General features: G+C 59.9%; 1 protein-coding gene across 1 annotated transcript; it reads left to right on the top strand.

Annotated features, from left to right (window-relative positions):
* The first annotated feature begins 6 nt into the window (after nucleotides 1-6).
* FSCN1 (fascin actin-bundling protein 1) lies at nucleotides 7-8,903 on the top strand. The gene is made up of 5 exons (XM_029948356.1): nucleotides 7-931; nucleotides 6,550-6,706; nucleotides 6,804-6,925; nucleotides 7,090-7,257; nucleotides 7,576-8,903. The coding sequence occupies exons 1-5, from the start codon at nucleotides 100-102 to the stop codon at nucleotides 7,776-7,778; spliced, it is 1,482 nt and encodes a 493-aa protein (XP_029804216.1). The 5' UTR covers nucleotides 7-99; the 3' UTR covers nucleotides 7,779-8,903.
* Nucleotides 8,904-16,659: the final 7,756 nt, after the last annotated feature.

Below are 16,659 nucleotides of genomic sequence, written 5' to 3'. Positions count from 1 at the left end.
GCGCCGGGCCGCGGCCGCGAACAAAGAAGCCGGGCGCAGCCGCGGGGACCCGCCACCGACCTCCCGGGCCGCGCCAGGGCCCTCCCGCCCGCCGCCACCATGACTGCCAACGGCACAGCCGAGGCGGTGCAGATCCAGTTCGGCCTCATCAACTGCGGCAACAAGTACTTGACGGCCGAGGCGTTCGGGTTCAAGGTGAACGCGTCGGCCAGTAGCTTGAAGAAGAAGCAGATCTGGACGCTGGAGCAGCCGCCCGACGAGGCGAGCAGCGCGGCCGTGTGCCTGCGCAGCCACCTGGGCCGCTACCTGGCGGCGGACAAGGACGGCAACGTAAGCTGCGAGCGCGAGGTGCCGGGCCCCGACTGCCGCTTCCTCATCCTGGCGCACGACGACGGCCGCTGGTCGCTGCAGTCCGAGGCGCACCGGCGCTACTTCGGCGGCACCGAGGACCGCCTGTCGTGCTTCGCGCAGACCGTGTCGCCGGCCGAGAAGTGGAGCGTGCACATCGCCATGCACCCGCAGGTCAACATCTACAGCCTGACCCGCAAGCGCTACGCGCACCTGAGCGCGCGGCCGGCCGACGAGATCGCCGTGGACCGCGACGTGCCCTGGGGCGTCGACTCGCTCATCACGCTGGCCTTCCAGGACCAGCGCTACAGCGTGCAGACAGCCGATCACCGCTTCCTGCGCCACGACGGGCGCCTTGTGGCGCGCCCCGAGCCCGCCACCGGCTACACGCTCGAGTTCCGCTCCGGCAAGGTGGCCTTCCGCGACTGCGAAGGCCGCTACCTGGCGCCGTCGGGGCCCAGCGGTACGCTCAAGGCGGGCAAGGCTACCAAGGTGGGCAAGGACGAGCTCTTCGCCCTGGAGCAGAGCTGCGCCCAGGTCGTGCTGCAGGCGGCCAACGAGAGGAACGTGTCCACGCGCCAGGGTGAGTGGGGACGCCGCCCCCCTCCTTTGCCGGTCGCTGCACAAAGCGCACCCCACCCCCGTACCTCCGGCCTCCCGCCCTTTCTCGCCCGCGGCGCCGCTGTAATCCCCCGCGACGTCCGGTGCGCCCCCTCTAGGCGCGCGGGCCACCTCGCCCTGTAGCGGGACGTGCGCCGCTCGGGCCCCGAGGAGGGGGCAAGGGGTGGGGGCTTTGCCTATCTTTGCGCGCCGCAGTGCACCCCCGCCCCGCCTTGGGGTTGGGACTCCCTGGGCCCCGCGTAGGCGCCGTTTTCCGTGCCACCTCCGAACTCCCTCTCCCCGGAACTCCCTACGCGCGCCCATCCCGCCGATCGGCCTGCCTAGCCTTGGGGGGCGACGCCCATCCCCCTCTTCCCTCGTGCCCCTCCCTGGTCAGCGCGAAGGCGAGGGTCGCTGTACGCGCAGGGCACAGCCCCAACCCCCACGGCCCTCCCAGCGCGGGCGGGATGGGGAGCCTTTGATCTCCGCAGGGTGCGCCGCCACCTCCAGCCCTCCGTGCCTTTCTCCACCCCCACTTGCAGCCCCGAGGGGTCGACCGCTGTTGGGAGGGTGCGCCCCTTGTGGCTCCCTTCCCCCAGCCCCTCCTCCCGCGTCTGCCCCGCGCTCGAGGCTGCGGCCTTTGTGAGCAGGGGGGCGGGCTCCTCCGGAGGGCCCTCCCTCGCCCCTTTTGTCCTGCTCGGTCTCTGCAGATGGGAAAACCAGATGCGGAGGGGCGGGGGAGGGGATCGGTTTTCCGCGGGTCCCCCCCTGCTGAGGACCCCCCGCGCCGCCCCCCCACCCCCACCGCCCGGCCTAGTACCCGGGTCCGGAGCCTCTTCTGGAGGCGGCCTCCCTCCTTGCGCCTCGGTCCCGGGACGGCGTGGCGCCGATGGCGCCCTGCCAGGCACCCCGCCCTGCTCCGGGTCCGGGGCGCCCTGTCCTGCGCGCGTCCGAGGGCGGACTTAACGTGCGCCGAGAGACCCTAGGCGGGCTCCCTCGGGAGGCCCCCTACCCTCGAATGAACCCGTCCCCAAGTGTCCCGGTCCGAACAATTGGCTGCAACCCGATGCGTCCTTTCCGGGGCTTCCGGATGGCCTGGCCATTTCCTACCGGCATGCGCGCCAGGAGTGAGCCCCCCTCTTCCCTTCTCTGACCCCCTCTCCCCCCGGCGGTTTCTCTTCCTTCTGGCGTCCTGGTCCCTCCTTTGACAAGGAAGGCAGTTGCTTCTTTGCAGCCAGAGGCCCCGCTGGAGGGACCCGTGGGGGTCTGGCTCTGCTGAATGGGAAGTGGGACCCCAGCCTCTGGAGATGGCTGGATGAGAGCCCAATCGGTGTCCTCCTCCTGGTAGAGTGGTCTTCCCTGCCTGCCTACTGACACCCCCCAGGACTGTGGGCCAGGGCTGAAGAGAGGGGCTGTGGTCCCTTGTCAGTGGGGTGGAAGTCTGGATGGGGTAATGGCTGTTTTGTGCCTGGGTTTGCTGATGGATTTGGGCAGTAATATTTCATCGGTAAGCCCGTTTGGCCCAGAGAGGTGAAGCCATTTGCCCAAGGTCACACAGCAAGTTAGCAGCATGCAGAACCGGGTCAGTGCGACCCCCCCCCCCCACATCCCTCCGAGCCTCCAGGGCACAGTGGGCCTCCCCTTTCCGGTCTCATGCAGTGTAGGGAGGGCTGGACTCCTCACCTCTTAAGCAGACATTGAACCCCTACCAGGTGAGACATGTTGAGGCCTGAGTGGTGAACAAATGAGTGAGTGTATGGGTCTGGACCCTTCCCTGTGGTAGCTAGTATTCTTTGTTGGGACATGATCAGCCTTCTAGAGGGGTCCGGCAAAGACCTGGGGGTCAAAGTACATCAGGTTCCCAGATTAGATGGGGGGATACGGGGAGGGGGGTGATGACTTCTGAAGAGGACACTTGAGCTGACCTGAAACATGAATACAAGGTCGTGTGTATCAGGTGTGTGGAACAGTGGTGCAGGCAGAAGACACAGCTAGTGCAAAGGCCCTGAGGCAGGAAGGAGCACACAGTCCAGTATGGCTGGGAAGGAGCTTGTGAGGTTAGTAGGTGGGACTGAAACTGCCAGTGGGGCCACCATGAGGAAGACCTGGAGGAGCAGGTGGCCCTGGCCCCAGCCCTTGCCCTCGGGCTCAGGAAGAGCAGAGCGAGCCTGGGCAGATGCCCTCTCCTCAGCAGCGTCATGGCGTGATTCAGACTGATGGGGCAGGGGGAGGCGGAAATTGGGCCGGGAGAAGGGTTGGCCCACCTGTGAGTTTAAAGGTGCATGGAACTTGGGGAGGAGTCTTTGGGGGCAGAGATTGGGGCTCTTCAGGCCTCAGGTCTTGGGGTCCTAGTCTCCTTCTCGTGGTAGCTGACCCCGGGGCCTCCTGGCGGGATGGAGGCTGCCGGAGGACCCGGAGGCGGTTTGGGGTGGGGGGGCGTGTCTACAGAGGCCATTTTGGACGGGCCTGCGTGGCAAGGAGGCGGGCAAGGAGGCGGGTGTCTGTGCTTCTGACACATGCTGGGAAAAGCCAGCCAGGAAGGAGGAGGACCCTGGGCTTAGCCGGCAGGGTGGAGGAGAGGGGGACGTGAATCACGTCCCAGGGCTTGCACAGGCCTGGCCTGGTGGGGGTGGGGCGCTCCATGCTGAAGCTGCAACTTGCTCCCTGGCCTCAGTTTCCCCATCTGCCAGGGCTGCCGTGGGCCAATCTTTGGAGCCAGGCTTTGATTCTGGGAGGGGCCCATCTCTGCTTCCAGCGAGCGGGGTTCTGGTGCCTGAGGCCTGATGTGATAGGCACATGGCCTGTGTCCATCCCAGGCACTCAGAAATGGTGTAGCTGTGGCTGCGGCACAGGTGAGGACCTGGCCTGCGTCGGGCCAGAGGATGGCAGGGTCTCTGGGGAGCAGCACCTCACAACCCAGTGGGGAGTGCTCCTCAGAAATCTCACCTGCCCTGGACGCTGGCCACACCCGGGCCTGCGTCTCGCCGAGCTCCCCACTTGGTCTCACAGACCCCTTGCCTCCGGCCAGCTGTGCCCTGGGGCTGGGTGTTCAGGCAGTGCCCTGTCTCAGCCGCTCAGGGCCGCTCAGAGGCAAGGGTGGCCAGCTGAGAAAGGGCTGTTCAGGCTGGGCTTTGCAGGATGTATAAGAGCTCTTGGGAAGAGGCCAGGCACTTCAGGCAATTCAGGCCCTTATTCTTGTGCAAGGTTGGGGGCGGGATATGAAGTGGTCAGATGGTGGTAAGAGGGACCGGAAAGTGGGCGGGGGGGGGGGGCCGGGGGGGGGGGGGGCAGGGGTGGGGAGCGGAGACCGCAGATGCTTCCGGTCCCTTCCCCTAACCTGAATGGGGTGGTGGGGATGCCCATTTTGGACAGGCTAGGCGAATCTGGGGATTGCTGAGGCTGAGGGGGATGGGGCCCCCTCTTGGCTCAGAGGCTGGAGACAGGAAAAATCATGAGGCAGAGGGCCCGGCGGGGCTGGGGGGTTGCGCAGGAGATGTGCTTCTCTGAGCCCCTGCATCTGCCTCCCCATGGCTCCTGCGGGCCTGTGACTCAGGTTTTCTGTGCGGCTGCTGCTGCTGTTGATGAAAAGAAAAATCCCGAAGAAAATCCTGTTCCCATAGTAACCCAGCTCTAATTAGAGACTCCAAGGCCAAGTGGGGCCTTTCCTGTCCTTGGAGCCCTGGATGCTGGGGAGACAAACCTCCCTCCCCTCGCCCCTTCCTTTTGGGGTTGGAGGACCTAGTGGCTGCTTGCCACCGGTCCCTGAATCTGTCCAGTGCCCTGGCAGAAGGGAGAGACGCTGTTGGTAGGCAGAGAGGGAAACTGAGGCCGAGGGAGGGAGAGGCGTTTGCCCCAGGGTGCCCGGCCCCCACTTTCGGTGGCTCCCCCGTTGGCCGCGCGGCCCTCCCATCAAGCCACTTCCTGGACTCCACACAACCGGCTGATGGGGTCTGAGTGACCCGGTGGCTGGTGTCAGCTGTGAGCCCCTGGGCCGTGAAGACCCCAGCAGAGCGTGGCCCTCGGATGGTCCCATTCTTGCTGACTCGGCTGTCCCGGGGGCCAGTCCCTGGAGACCCTCATCCTCACCCTGTGCTTTACTGGGGCTGTGGATCAGGCTCACTACCTGCCTCCTGGCCACCAGCAGCTCCCTGACATCAGGGGTGAGGCGGCCCAGTGGGCCTGGAGGGTGGAGCCCAAGGGGCTCCTAGAGGGACCGATTCAGGGCCCCGAATCTGCCAGTCCACGGAGAGGGTGTGACGGAGGCCCGTTTGCCCCCTGCCCCTCCTCAGGGTCACCAGCACTCATTACCTTCCCTCTGAGTGACCTTGGGCAAGAACATAACGCCTCTCTGCCTCAGTTTCCCTCTTTGTGGAGGTGAAGGTCCCCACCCTGTGACACTGATGTGGCTTAAGACAGGCTCACACCCTGGGCGCCTGGTGGCTCAGTCGGTTAAGCGTCTGACTTCGGCTCAGGTCACGACCTCACCGTTCCTGGGTTCTAGCCCTGCATCTGGCTCTGTGCTGACAGCTCGGAGCCTGGAACCTGCTTCAGATTCTGTTTCCCTCTGTCTCTGCCCCTTCCCCACTTGTGCTCACTCAAAAATAAACAAACATTTAAAAAAAATTAAAAGAAAGAAGGCAGACTCACACCCTTCAGACCCTCTGCTTGGTGGTGGAGAGCCAAAGCGGGTCCTGGGGGGGGGGGTCCAGGTTCCACAGTCTCCATCTGCTCCTCTGAGGGGACACCTACCACCCCTGCTCTTCCCTAAGGTGTTGGTATCCACACAGTGACACACTTGCGAACCCTAAGCCTGGGTGGATGTGTCTGCTATTGTCTTCCGTTGGGACCACATCCTACTTCTGGGCTGTAGGCAGAGGGAGCACGGGGAGCCCCCTCTGGTCCCATCAGGTGCCTTAGGGACAGGGAAACTGCGGGAAGATGCTCCCTAGATCCCTTGCAGATCGAGGCATGTGGCAGGCTTGCACTTCGAGGTGGAGAAAATGCCTGTGTCTCGGGGGAGGTCCCCGCGCCCTTCCTGGTGGGGTCTGGGACACAGGGCAGGGGAACGCGTGTGACTTCACTTCTACACGTTTATGAGTTTTGTAAGTTTTCTGAAAGGAACGTGCATGTGCTATTCCGTTTCACGAACTTACACACGTAGAGGTGCAGGGCGGATACAGTACACTGCCCGCCAGATGCCACGTTCCCCCATCTCGCTTCGTCTGTCCCTTTAGTCGTTGGCTTTGGTTGTAGTTAAAGCAAATCCCTGACGTCGGGGCATTTTATCTGGAGGTTTTTGTATCTGAAAAATGAGGCCATTTTCTTACCAACCACAATATGATTAACAATAATTCATCCTTAATATTGAATCTGGGGCCCCATTAAGGTACTCCCGATTGGCTCTAGAATGTCTTTTTGCAGATGGTTTGTTGGAAAGTATTCCTTCTATAATTAGAGAAAATGATGGGAAGCGGTCGGAGCCGGCCGGGGTCCTGGCCTTTGGCATGGAGGCGGTGGGGTCTCCTGCCGTGTTGGCGCGCCTGGGTCCACGGGGACCGGGGGCGTGGGGGTCCCCTTGCCAGCCGGAGGCTCTCCCCCCAGGTATGGACCTGTCGGCCAACCAGGATGAGGAGACCGACCAGGAGACCTTCCAGCTGGAGATCGACCGCGACACCAAAAAGTGTGCCTTCCGCACCCACACGGGCAAGTACTGGACGCTGACGGCCACTGGGGGCGTGCAGTCCACCGCCTCCGCCAAGTGAGTGCTCCCCCCGCGCGCCCAGAGCGGCCCTTCCGCCGGGACGGGGCCTGGGGCCCCGGGGCAGCCTCGCCTGACCCTGCCTCGTCACCCCCAGGAACGCGAGCTGCTACTTCGACATCGAGTGGCGTGACCGGCGGATCACCCTGCGTGCGTCCAATGGCAAGTTCGTGACGGCCAAGAAGAATGGGCAGCTGGCCGCCTCGGTGGAGACAGCAGGTAGACAACCCTGGTGCCCTGGAGCGTCTGCCCCCTCCTGGGCCTGCCCTGCACTGGGTCTCACCCCAGCGCGGACTTGCTGGGTGACCCCAGGCACCCTCCCTCCCTCTCTGAGCTGAGTCCCAGGCCGCGAGGCTGACAGCCCTTCCCCCTTCCCGGGACAGGGGACTCGGAGCTCTTCCTCATGAAGCTCATCAACCGCCCCATCATCGTGTTCCGCGGCGAGCATGGCTTCATCGGCTGCCGCAAGGTCACAGGCACCCTGGATGCCAACCGCTCCAGCTACGACGTCTTCCAGCTGGAGTTCAGTGACGGGGCCTACAACATCAAAGGTGGGTCCTCCTGGGCCCAGCGGCTCTGTGATTTGGCTTTGGGGACAGACTTCCTGTGGCCACCGGGCCCCTTCCCCTCTTCTCTGTGTAGGAGGGGGACTCCCTGGCCCACCCCAGGGCGAGGGAGTGGGGAGGAGCCTGGATTCTGGAAAGGCTGGGCTGGGAAGGTGTCACACACCTGAGCTGTGGAACTTAAACCTGGGGTGGGGGGAAGGGGCGCAGACCCTGTCCAACAGGGGTGGGAGGGACGAAGTTCCAAAATTGGTGATGGAGGGGCTGCCTAGCATGGGGCCTGACAGGCCGCGCCCCACCCCCCAGACTCCACAGGCAAGTACTGGGCAGTGGCCAGTGACTCCTCAGTCACCAGCAGCAGTGACACCCCTGTGGATTTCTTCTTCGAGTTCTGTGACTACAACAAGGTGGCCATCAAGGTTGGCGGGCGCTACCTGAAGGGGGACCACGCGGGGGTCCTGAAGGCCTGCGCTGACACCATCGACCCCGCCACCCTGTGGGAGTACTAGCCCGGCCCCGCCCCGCCCCGCCCTGCCCCTTCTGCTAATAACTCTTGTCCAGACGGGCTCCACGTGGTGCAAGCCCCTTGCCTTTCAAACTGGAAACCCAGAGGAAATGGTGCCCCCACCCGCTGCCCCGTGCCTGATCCTCGGAGGGGACCTCAGACCCCTCTGCCCGCTCTTCTCTGCCATGGGCGAGGTTGGCACCCCTTTCTTCTGACCTCAGACAACTCTGAGCCTTATTTCCCCAAAGTGGCCAAGGAGAGTGGGGGGCTGGGAGGCCTTCCCGAGCCCCTGGGCCTGGCGGGGTGTGTAACTGGAATCTCCTGCCCCCTCCCAAGCGCCTCTCCCTGCCTCCCTCCTCCCCAGGAGCTGGGCACTTGCCCACAGCTTATCGGAGCCCCGGGGTGCACCACCTCTGTGGCAGGGGGAAGTGAAACCCTGCGTGCCCACTGCTGGTGGTCCCTCTGCACCAAGCGGGCCCACCCGCCTGTCCACCGCTCTGGCCTGGGGTCTCCTGTCTCTCGTCTTTCACCTGGCCTGACTGGAAGCAGAAAATGACCAAATCAGTTTTTTTTTTTTTTTTTTTGAAATGTAACATTATTGCCGAAGGCGCCCAGGCAAGCCTGGTGGTGGCCACGAGTGGTCTTCAAGGGGTCTGGTGGGGGATCTTGAAACTGCATCTCCGGACCTCGCAGCCCTACTTGCTTGCTAGCTGTGGGGGTGGGTGGGCAGGGTGCTCCCTAAATCCCAAACCCACCCCTATCTCCTTGGGGCCTCTCACTGGCCCCCTCCCTCTCACCTGCCCCAGCCTGAGTCCCCATCTGCTGGTGCTGAGCCCTCCACCGCCTCAGCCAGAGCCCCCCGGGGTGATCGGTGCTCCCGGTCCAACTGGACTCCTTGGGTCTCGGGGTGGGATGAAGCTGGGTGGCACCCTCCGCCAGGAGCCCCCAGACCCCTGGCACCCAGCCCTGTCCTCTGCCAGCCCCCCCACCCCTGGTTCATCTCTGCCATGCATCTCACTCTGGGTGTCTTGGTCTTTTATTTTTTGTAAGTGTCATTTGTATAACTAAATGCCCATGGTAGTAGCTTCAGACTGGAAAGCAAAATAAAATAATGCGTGTGTAGCCCTGAGCTGGCCCGTGTGTGTGTTGTGGGTGCAGGCGGGTGGGGCAGGCTGGGCCCAGGGTCCGATGGGTAGTCCGAGTGGCCTGGATGCCTCCAGGAGGGGAGGGCCCTGCAAGGGACGGCCTCTTACCCCAGAGGTCTGCCTGCGGCCACCAGTGTCCCAAGCATGTGGCAGGAGCTGCTGGGTGGGGAGGTGGCTCAATTGGTCCCACGGTTTCCTTCCGGGAACGGGCGGCACTGTGAGTTGGGCCCGAGCCCTGCAAGCCTGTGTGATCAAGAGATAGAGATCAAGGTAACATGGACCCATAGGTCCAGCTTCCTCCTGCTTCTACAGGTGCCCTTGACTTACAACTTGGAGGATGGCGGCCCTTGGCCACCCCCTTCATATACTGCAAGAGGCCTTGTGTGGTTCCATCCACACCCCTAAACACTAGGCTCAGGCCTTGCAGGGGCTGGGATTTCGTGGTCCTAGGATAGAGATGGGTGCAGGTCCTAGAAACAGGGTGCTAGATGGGCTAAGCTGGGATGGGGTGGGGGTAGTCAGGGGAGGGCAGGATGGGTGCCTACATCAAAGCAGGACCCCTAGGCTGAGCCCTGGGAGTTGAGGGGACACTTCTCTATCTGGCAGACCAGAAGCTGATGAAGTGTCCAGCCCTGAGCCCACCCTCCGTTCTTGGCCCCTGGCAGACCTCCACCTGGCCAGCCCTGCAGGAACTGCAATATCTCACTTAATCCAGAGCTTCCTAAGGGTAGAGCTAGTTCCCATTTTACAGAGGAGAGGACTGAGGTCCAGAGCAGCCTGGCAGAGCTTTGCAGGTGGAGCATGGCACCCGCAAGGTGAGAAGACTGAGGATGGATGGAGACGTGGGGGGCAGCGCCAGGGCCAGGGGGGTGGGGGGAAGGCGGGAGGGGAAAAGGGGCTGGAGTCTGTCTCTATGCGGTAGGGCTCAGCAGAATCGCTGATTGGCTGCTGGCGAGGAAACTGGATGCCTTCGCTGTGATTGGTGGGCCCTGGAAACGGGAGTCTCGAGATTGACAAAGGCAGATGGCGACCACAAAAGGATGTTGGGGCCCAGTCCCCCACCCCTGTTAAGGCCAGGTTGGAAGCCAGAAAAGTCTCAATGACGTGGAAGGAACAGATGAACCTTCCGGAGTCAAGCTCTTCCAGACCAAGGTGGGGGGGGCCACTCAGAGACGGTGGGTGGGGTAGAGGGGCTCCAATTGGGCACAGTTAATAGGTCCTGATGGGTGAAGTGGTTCCAGCCCCGCCCACGGAGCAGGAATCTGCCCCGGGATGACCCCGAGGTCCGCTCCAGGAATCCGAGCCTAGTCCAGAACCAGACAAGCTAGGCGCAGATTCTGAATTCCTTCCATTCCACAAAAATGGACACCTGCCACGTGGCTGCGCTTTGTGGGGGCCGTGGGTGACTGAGGCATGTGGTCTAACCAGGGAGATGATCACACCTAGGGAAAGAGGACATTACAAGGGATAGGAAGGACAGTTTGGGCAAAGGGAACAGCATATGCAAAGGCCCTGCAAGGGGAAGCCAGGCAGGAGATGAGGCCGAGCCTCCCTGGGCCCTCCCTGAAGAGTGGGTTTGAACAAGCAAGACTGGCTGTCTCCAGACCCATCTGGAGTCAACGGCATCTTCAGAAGGAGGTCGACCTTCCTGTGGGCATGCGTGGAGCACCACGCCTCACTCCTGCACACCCAGGCTCCCCACTTTTGTATCTTTCCGGGCCTTTGGATCTCTTCTGTCGGAATGGCTCTGGGGCCCAGGCTCGGATGCCAGAGCAGGAGATGCAGCTCTCGATCCTTCCAGAAGGACCTTCCTCCGTGTCTCCCCATGGACGAGGGCCTGGCCCCATCATATGCCACCCTGCGCACCCATGGGCTTATGTACACGCATGGCGTGTGTAGAGAGTCCAGTGCCCACACAAACACACATGCCCTAGAGACATATGTGTGTGCACAGACATGTGGACACACAGATATGAGCACAGACACACAGCAGCTCCCGGGAACAATGAGCCGTTCCTCTGGTCGGTGGGGCCTCTGAGCCTCCCAAGTGTGTCAGACTCCTCCAGTTTTCTAATTTAAAAACACTTTTTAAAATGTTTTTATTTATTTTTGAGAGAGAGAGAGAGAGAGAGAGAGAGAGAGAGAGAGAGAGAGAGAGTGGGGGAGGGGCAGAGAGAATGAGGGAGATCCAGAATCGGAAGCAGGTTCCAGGCTCTGAACTGTCAGCACAGAGCCCGACGCGGGGCTCGAACCCACGAACTGTGAGATCATGACCTGACCTGAAGTCAGGCGCTTCATCCAGGGAGCCCCCCAGGGAGCCCCCCTCCCCTGCTTCTGGGTAGATATCAGTGGAGGACACTCTAGGGCTAGCTCTGCCTTACTTTGTCCAGGATCAGATTGGTCTCTTCCAGAATTGGAGAGATGACCTCCAGTGACCCCACACTGAATCATAATGTGAGGCAGCAGAAGGGGCTGGACTCTCTGGGGACCCTCTGTCCTCAGTTTCCCCCATTTGAGTGGTGGGCGATTGGTACCCTGGCAAGGTTGTCCAGATGGAGGAGGGGCTCTGAGACCCCTTGGATGGCACAAAAAGAAGGGAACAGACGTGGTCTCTCCAGGCAGAAGGAGGCCTGGAGAAGGGGCCCGGCAGGGAGGAGGGGGCAGGGTAGGGTGGAGCGTTTGGCCTGAAGCCCAAGCCTCTTAGTGGGGCCCCTGGGCTTAGCCAGGAGGCTCATCCTCCCGGAGGGGTAAATAATCAAGACAGAAGCTGCACAGACTTGGGGGAGGGATGAGCTCTCCCCTCCCCTTTCCCTCCCCAGGACCCAGGCCTGACCCCTGGGGGGGGAGGGGGAGACCCACCTTCTAGGAAGCTCCTGCTGGTGTGAGGCATTGGCAGGTCCTCTGCAAGGGTTACAACTTTATCATTATTATTTAAAAAATTTTTTTTTCTGTCTTTTATTCATTTTTGAGAGAGAGAGAGACAGTGGGAGCAGGGGAGGGTCAGAGAGAGAGGGAGGCACAGAATCAGAAGCAGGTTCCAGGTTCTGTGCTGTAGCACAGAGTCCAACGTGGGGCTCAAACCCACAGATGGTGAGATCATGACCTGAGCTGAAGTCAGATGCTCAACCGACTGAGCCACCCAGGTGCCCCTATCATTATAATTAAGAATTGGGCGCCTAGGGGGGCGCCTGGGTGGTTCAGTCGGTTGAGCGTCCGACTTCGGCTCAGGTCATGATCTCACGTGTGTGTGTTTGAGCCCCGCGTCGGGCTCTGGGCTGACAGCTCAGAGCCTGGAGCCTTCTTCAGATTCTGTGTCTCCCTCTCTCTACCCCTCCGCCGCTCACTTTCTCTGTCTCAAAAATAAATAAACATAAAATTTTTTTTAAAGAATTGAGGTAATAAAAGCATACAGTATGATGTCAAAGGGTGTCCGGGCCCAGTCCTCCTCCCCCCAGGCCCCCAGCCAGGGGAACACTGCCTGGGTCTTTAACTCCTCTGGAAAACCTTACTGTTATATAAAGTGTTCATAGATAACTCTTGCTATGTGCCAGCTACTAGCCCCTTATTAACTCACTTGGTCTCTGTGATGGGCTGAATTAGTCCCCCTTAAATTCTTACGCTGAGGCTCCAGCTCCAATACGTCACCATGGGATTGTACGCGGAGGGGTATTTAAGGGGGGGATTATAAGAGGTCGCTGAGGTGAGCCTCACTCCAATCTGTGTCCTTCTAAGAAGGGAGATTAGGAGACAAATTTGTACAGAAGGAGGACTGCGTGAGGCCGCGGAGAAAGGCCCCAGCCGTGCTGACACCTTGATCTTGGACTTCCAGCCTCTGGAGCCAACTACAACTGTCCCCGTCCATGCCAGCCCCACAGGGTAGTGGTAAGTGAGTCCTGCTCCTCCCATTTATTGGTGCAAAGACTGAGGCACAGCGCGGTTAAGTAGCTTGCTCCTGGTTCGGGGTGCAGCTGGGATTTATAGAGAGAAATGTAACCTGTCTGTACAGCGCACAGGCACCCGTGCGATCGGTTCCCCCAGAAACAGACCCGCCTTCGAGGCCAGGTGGCTTATTTGGGAGGTGACCCCAGGAAACGGGGAGGGGGGCATGGGCGCCTGGAGGAGGAGGAGGGAGGCAATAGTGTGTGAGCACCGTGGGAGACCAGGGGACCAGGATTCACCCGTAGAGCCCCCCCACAGAGCGGGCATGTGGGCACTCACCGGCTGGCCACTTAGTGGTTACCTGCCCGCATTTTGGGCTTTGGGGTCAGGCTGCAGCTGGGGGTGGGGGACCTGGGGGGGAAGCTGGGGTGGGGGGTTGTGCGTCCGGGGACAGCAGGGGGCTGGGCGGGCAGGCCTGCGGTTCTCAGGCAGCAGCTCTGTGCTGGGCAGTAAGGGACTATGTGGCAGCGTTGCTCTGGGCTCTGTCGCTGGGCCAAGATGTCCCAGGACCCCGTTGTGGTTCTTTTATTGTTATTCATTAATGAGATAATTTGAAATTGTGGTAAAATGCACTGACACAGAATTTACCATCTTCCCTGCTCTGAGGGTCAAGTTCAGGGGCATTAAACACATCCACCACCACCATCCATCCTCCAGAACTTTCCATCTTATTATTTAAAAAATTTAAAAAAAAATTTTTTAAATGTTTTATTTATTTTTGATACAGAGCATGAGAGGGGGAGGGGCAGAGAGAGAAGGAGACACAGAACCAGAAGCAGGATCCAGGCTCTGAGCTAGCTGTCAGCACAGAGCCTGACGCGGGGCTCGAACCCACGAATGTGAGATCTGACCTGAGCCGAAGTCGGAGGCTTAACTGACTGAGCCACGCAGGTGCCCCTAAAAATTTTTTAAAGTGTTTATTTTTGAGAGAGAGAGAGACAGAGAGAGAGAGAGAGAGAGAGAGAGAGAGAATGGGGGAGGGGCAGAGAGACAGGGAAACACAGAATGCAAAGACAGGCTCCAGGCTCTGAGCTGTTAGCACAGAGCCCAACGTGGGGCTTGAACCCATGAACCACGAGGTCATCTGAGTCGAAGTCAGACACTCAACCGATTGTGCCCCCAAGAGACTCTTTACAAGGCTCTTGGAGTCAGTCCCTGCAAGGATACTCTGAGGTCACTTGACATTTTGCTAGATGTGGCCAGGTCGCCTCCCCAAAGCCCTTCCCCAGCTGGGGCTGAGTTGCCTTTCGCTCCCCCCACTGCCATGGAATGGCTCCTGAAGCTTCTTGCCAGGCTGAGGTGAGAGCGTGGGTCCTTCGAAGGCAGGTGGTGGGAGCGTCACCCATGCGGGTTAGGGGTTCGTCCATGCTAACGGGGAACGCCCAGGCTCGGCGGGGCCCCTTGTTGTCCTGCCCTAACGCCTTTCTTCTTCCCAAAGCAGCACTGGCAGATTTGGGGGTGTAAATAAAAGCCTCCACATCTCCCAGGGCCCCAGACAGAGTCTCCCCTGAGAACTGGTGGTCCCCGGTCCCCACAGATGCAGATGGTGGCCGGGCTGCGGTCGGCTGCTCTCCACCTGCTCCGGCGGCCTCCCCGCCAGGCTCCCGGCCGCGGACCCTGAGCAGCCTGCGGCACAGCTTTCTCCTCCTTTGCTCCTCTGCCCTGTGGGTCCTGGGCCTCCGTAGGCTCTCACGTCTGTCTCCTCTGGGACACAGACTTCTCCCTATGGACTCAGGGAGGCCACAGGGTCTGCCGGGCTTCCCGGTCCCCTGCTGCAGTGGGGAGACTTTCTGGGAAGGTGTTGGGGAAATCACGGAGTCCGGACCTGGCTCCTGCCGTCCGGCATCTGAAGGGCACCATCCACAGAGAGGTAAACCCCGTCCAGCATCCTTCTTCCTCCGTTGTGACCAGAGGTGGTGTTTCTCCACCCCCCCTTTCTTAAAACAGTATCATGCAGAGATGATTCACACACCACATAACCCACCCACTTACTGGGCACGACTCAGCACTTCTGTACCCCCACGGATGTGCGCAGCCATTGCCGTGGTCAATTTTAGAACATCTCATCCTCTCAGCAAGAAAGGCTGTCGTCTCTAGCTGCCATCCCCTCCCCCGCCGGGGCCCCCCAGCCCCAAGCAACCACGGATCTACTTTTTGTGTCTTTGGGCTTGCTGACTCTGGTGGCATCTCCTATAAATGCAATGGGACGATCCATGGCCGTGTGCATCTGGCTTCTTTCTCTGAGCACCATGTTTTGATCCTCGTTGTAACAGGAGTCAGCCTGTCTTTGCTTTTTATGACCAAATGATACTCCATTGTATGGATAGAGTGCATTTTATCTATTCATAGATGATGGGCCTTGGGATTGTTTCCAGTTTGGGGCTACTACAGATAATGCTAAATTATCATCGATTTAACAAACATTCTGGGGAAGCATCTCCGCACGCTGAAAACGCCCCTCTTGATCGCTGGGCCATCAGGACACCTGTAAAATCAGAGCCCGTTGTAGCTGGGAGGCCATTCAGGTTTCCTCTTTCTTTCACAGATGGGGAAACTGAGGTTCCAGCTAGCAGGGGACTTGCCCACCATGACACAGGTGGAAAAACACTTGCTCAGGTATTTTGATTCCAAAACCAATTAAGCTGACATTTGCGTGGCATCCGTAGGTCAGACCGTGTCCTCACGTACGATGGCTCATTTACTGTCCCATAAACCCCCTTTATTTATTTATTCAAAATAAAATTTTTAATGTTTATTTTTGAGAGAGAGAGAGAGCGAGAGCGAGCGAGCAGGGCAGGGGAGGAGAGACAGGGAGACACAGAATCCAAAGCAGGCTCCAGGCTCTGAGGCTCAAACCTACAAACCTTGAGATCATGACCTGAGCCAAAGTTGGATGCTTAACCAACTGAGCCCCAGGTGCCTCGTGAGGTGGATATTTGCAGCTTCATTTCAGATGTATTCTTCCAACTGATTTCCTGAGCAGCCCAGACCCAGAACTGGTCCCAGAGATGCACCGATCTTCAGAGTCCTTCGGGAAGGCGGGAACGGCAGAGAATATTCTACAGTAAGAACTGCGTCTGAGATGGCCAGCGTCTCATGAGGAGAGAGCTCAGAGCCGGGAAATGGCAGAACTGGGCAGGAACCGTGTCCCTGTACTTTTTTTGGTGATGCGCAGCCTCCAGGATGTTCTAGGCGCTCTCTGTGGCCGGTTCCCCATCAGAGAGGAGAGACAGGAGAGGACAGTGTGGGAGGAGGCCGAGTCCCCTGAGGTCTGCGGCTGAGCTCGCTAGGACAGCTGTGTGGGCTGGGGAGCCACGTGGGGCGTCCACATCCAGGCCTCCCCAGGGCCCCAGTGAGGGCACCCGAAGCCTATCCGGGCCTGGGGCTCGGCTGGCTCTGATCCTTGGAGTGGATTCTGGGGTGCCTGGGACAGGGTTGCAGAGATGTGTTTGGTCTGCAGAGCGCCCTTCCTTTGAGCTCTGGGCACATGCTCGTCTTCTGGACGTGGTGGCCCGAATAACTCCCCATGTGTTCCTCTGTGTGAGCTGCTGGGAAGGTGAAGCCGCCTTTGAGGACCCGGCCAGGCTGCCTGGTGGAGGCGCCTTTCAGGAGCCCTAGTTCCAGACTGTGTATATTTTAATACTGTAGCTTTGCTTCTGCTCCATTTTGTTTTTTCTGCTTGTTTTATATCATGTGTATTTTTTTGGTAAGTGGCCTCAATATTAATAGAAATGAGGAGAGAGAGAGATAGAGAGAGAGAGAGCGAGAGAGAGAACCAGACTTGGGACAGACAAAGGTGAG

This window comes from Suricata suricatta, chromosome 8 (genome assembly GCF_006229205.1).
Source record: "Suricata suricatta isolate VVHF042 chromosome 8, meerkat_22Aug2017_6uvM2_HiC, whole genome shotgun sequence".
NCBI lineage: Eukaryota > Metazoa > Chordata > Mammalia > Carnivora > Herpestidae > Suricata > Suricata suricatta.
The sequence above is the reverse complement of the archived record's forward strand: the minus strand, read 5'-3'. Positions and strand labels throughout refer to the sequence as shown.

What these genes read in the sequence shown, in the direction of transcription:
- FSCN1 (XM_029948356.1), top strand. Translation starts at nt 100, where the DNA reads ATGACTGCCAACGGCACAGCCGAGGCGGTGCAGATCCAGTTCGGCCTC. An exon ending in GAACGTGTCCACGCGCCAGG is followed by an intron (nt 932 to 6,549) that starts GTGAGTGGGGAC and finishes CTCTCCCCCCAG; the next exon opens with GTATGGACCTGTCGGCCAAC. An exon ending in CGGGGCCTACAACATCAAAG is followed by an intron (nt 7,258 to 7,575) that starts GTGGGTCCTCCT and finishes CCCACCCCCCAG; the next exon opens with ACTCCACAGGCAAGTACTGG.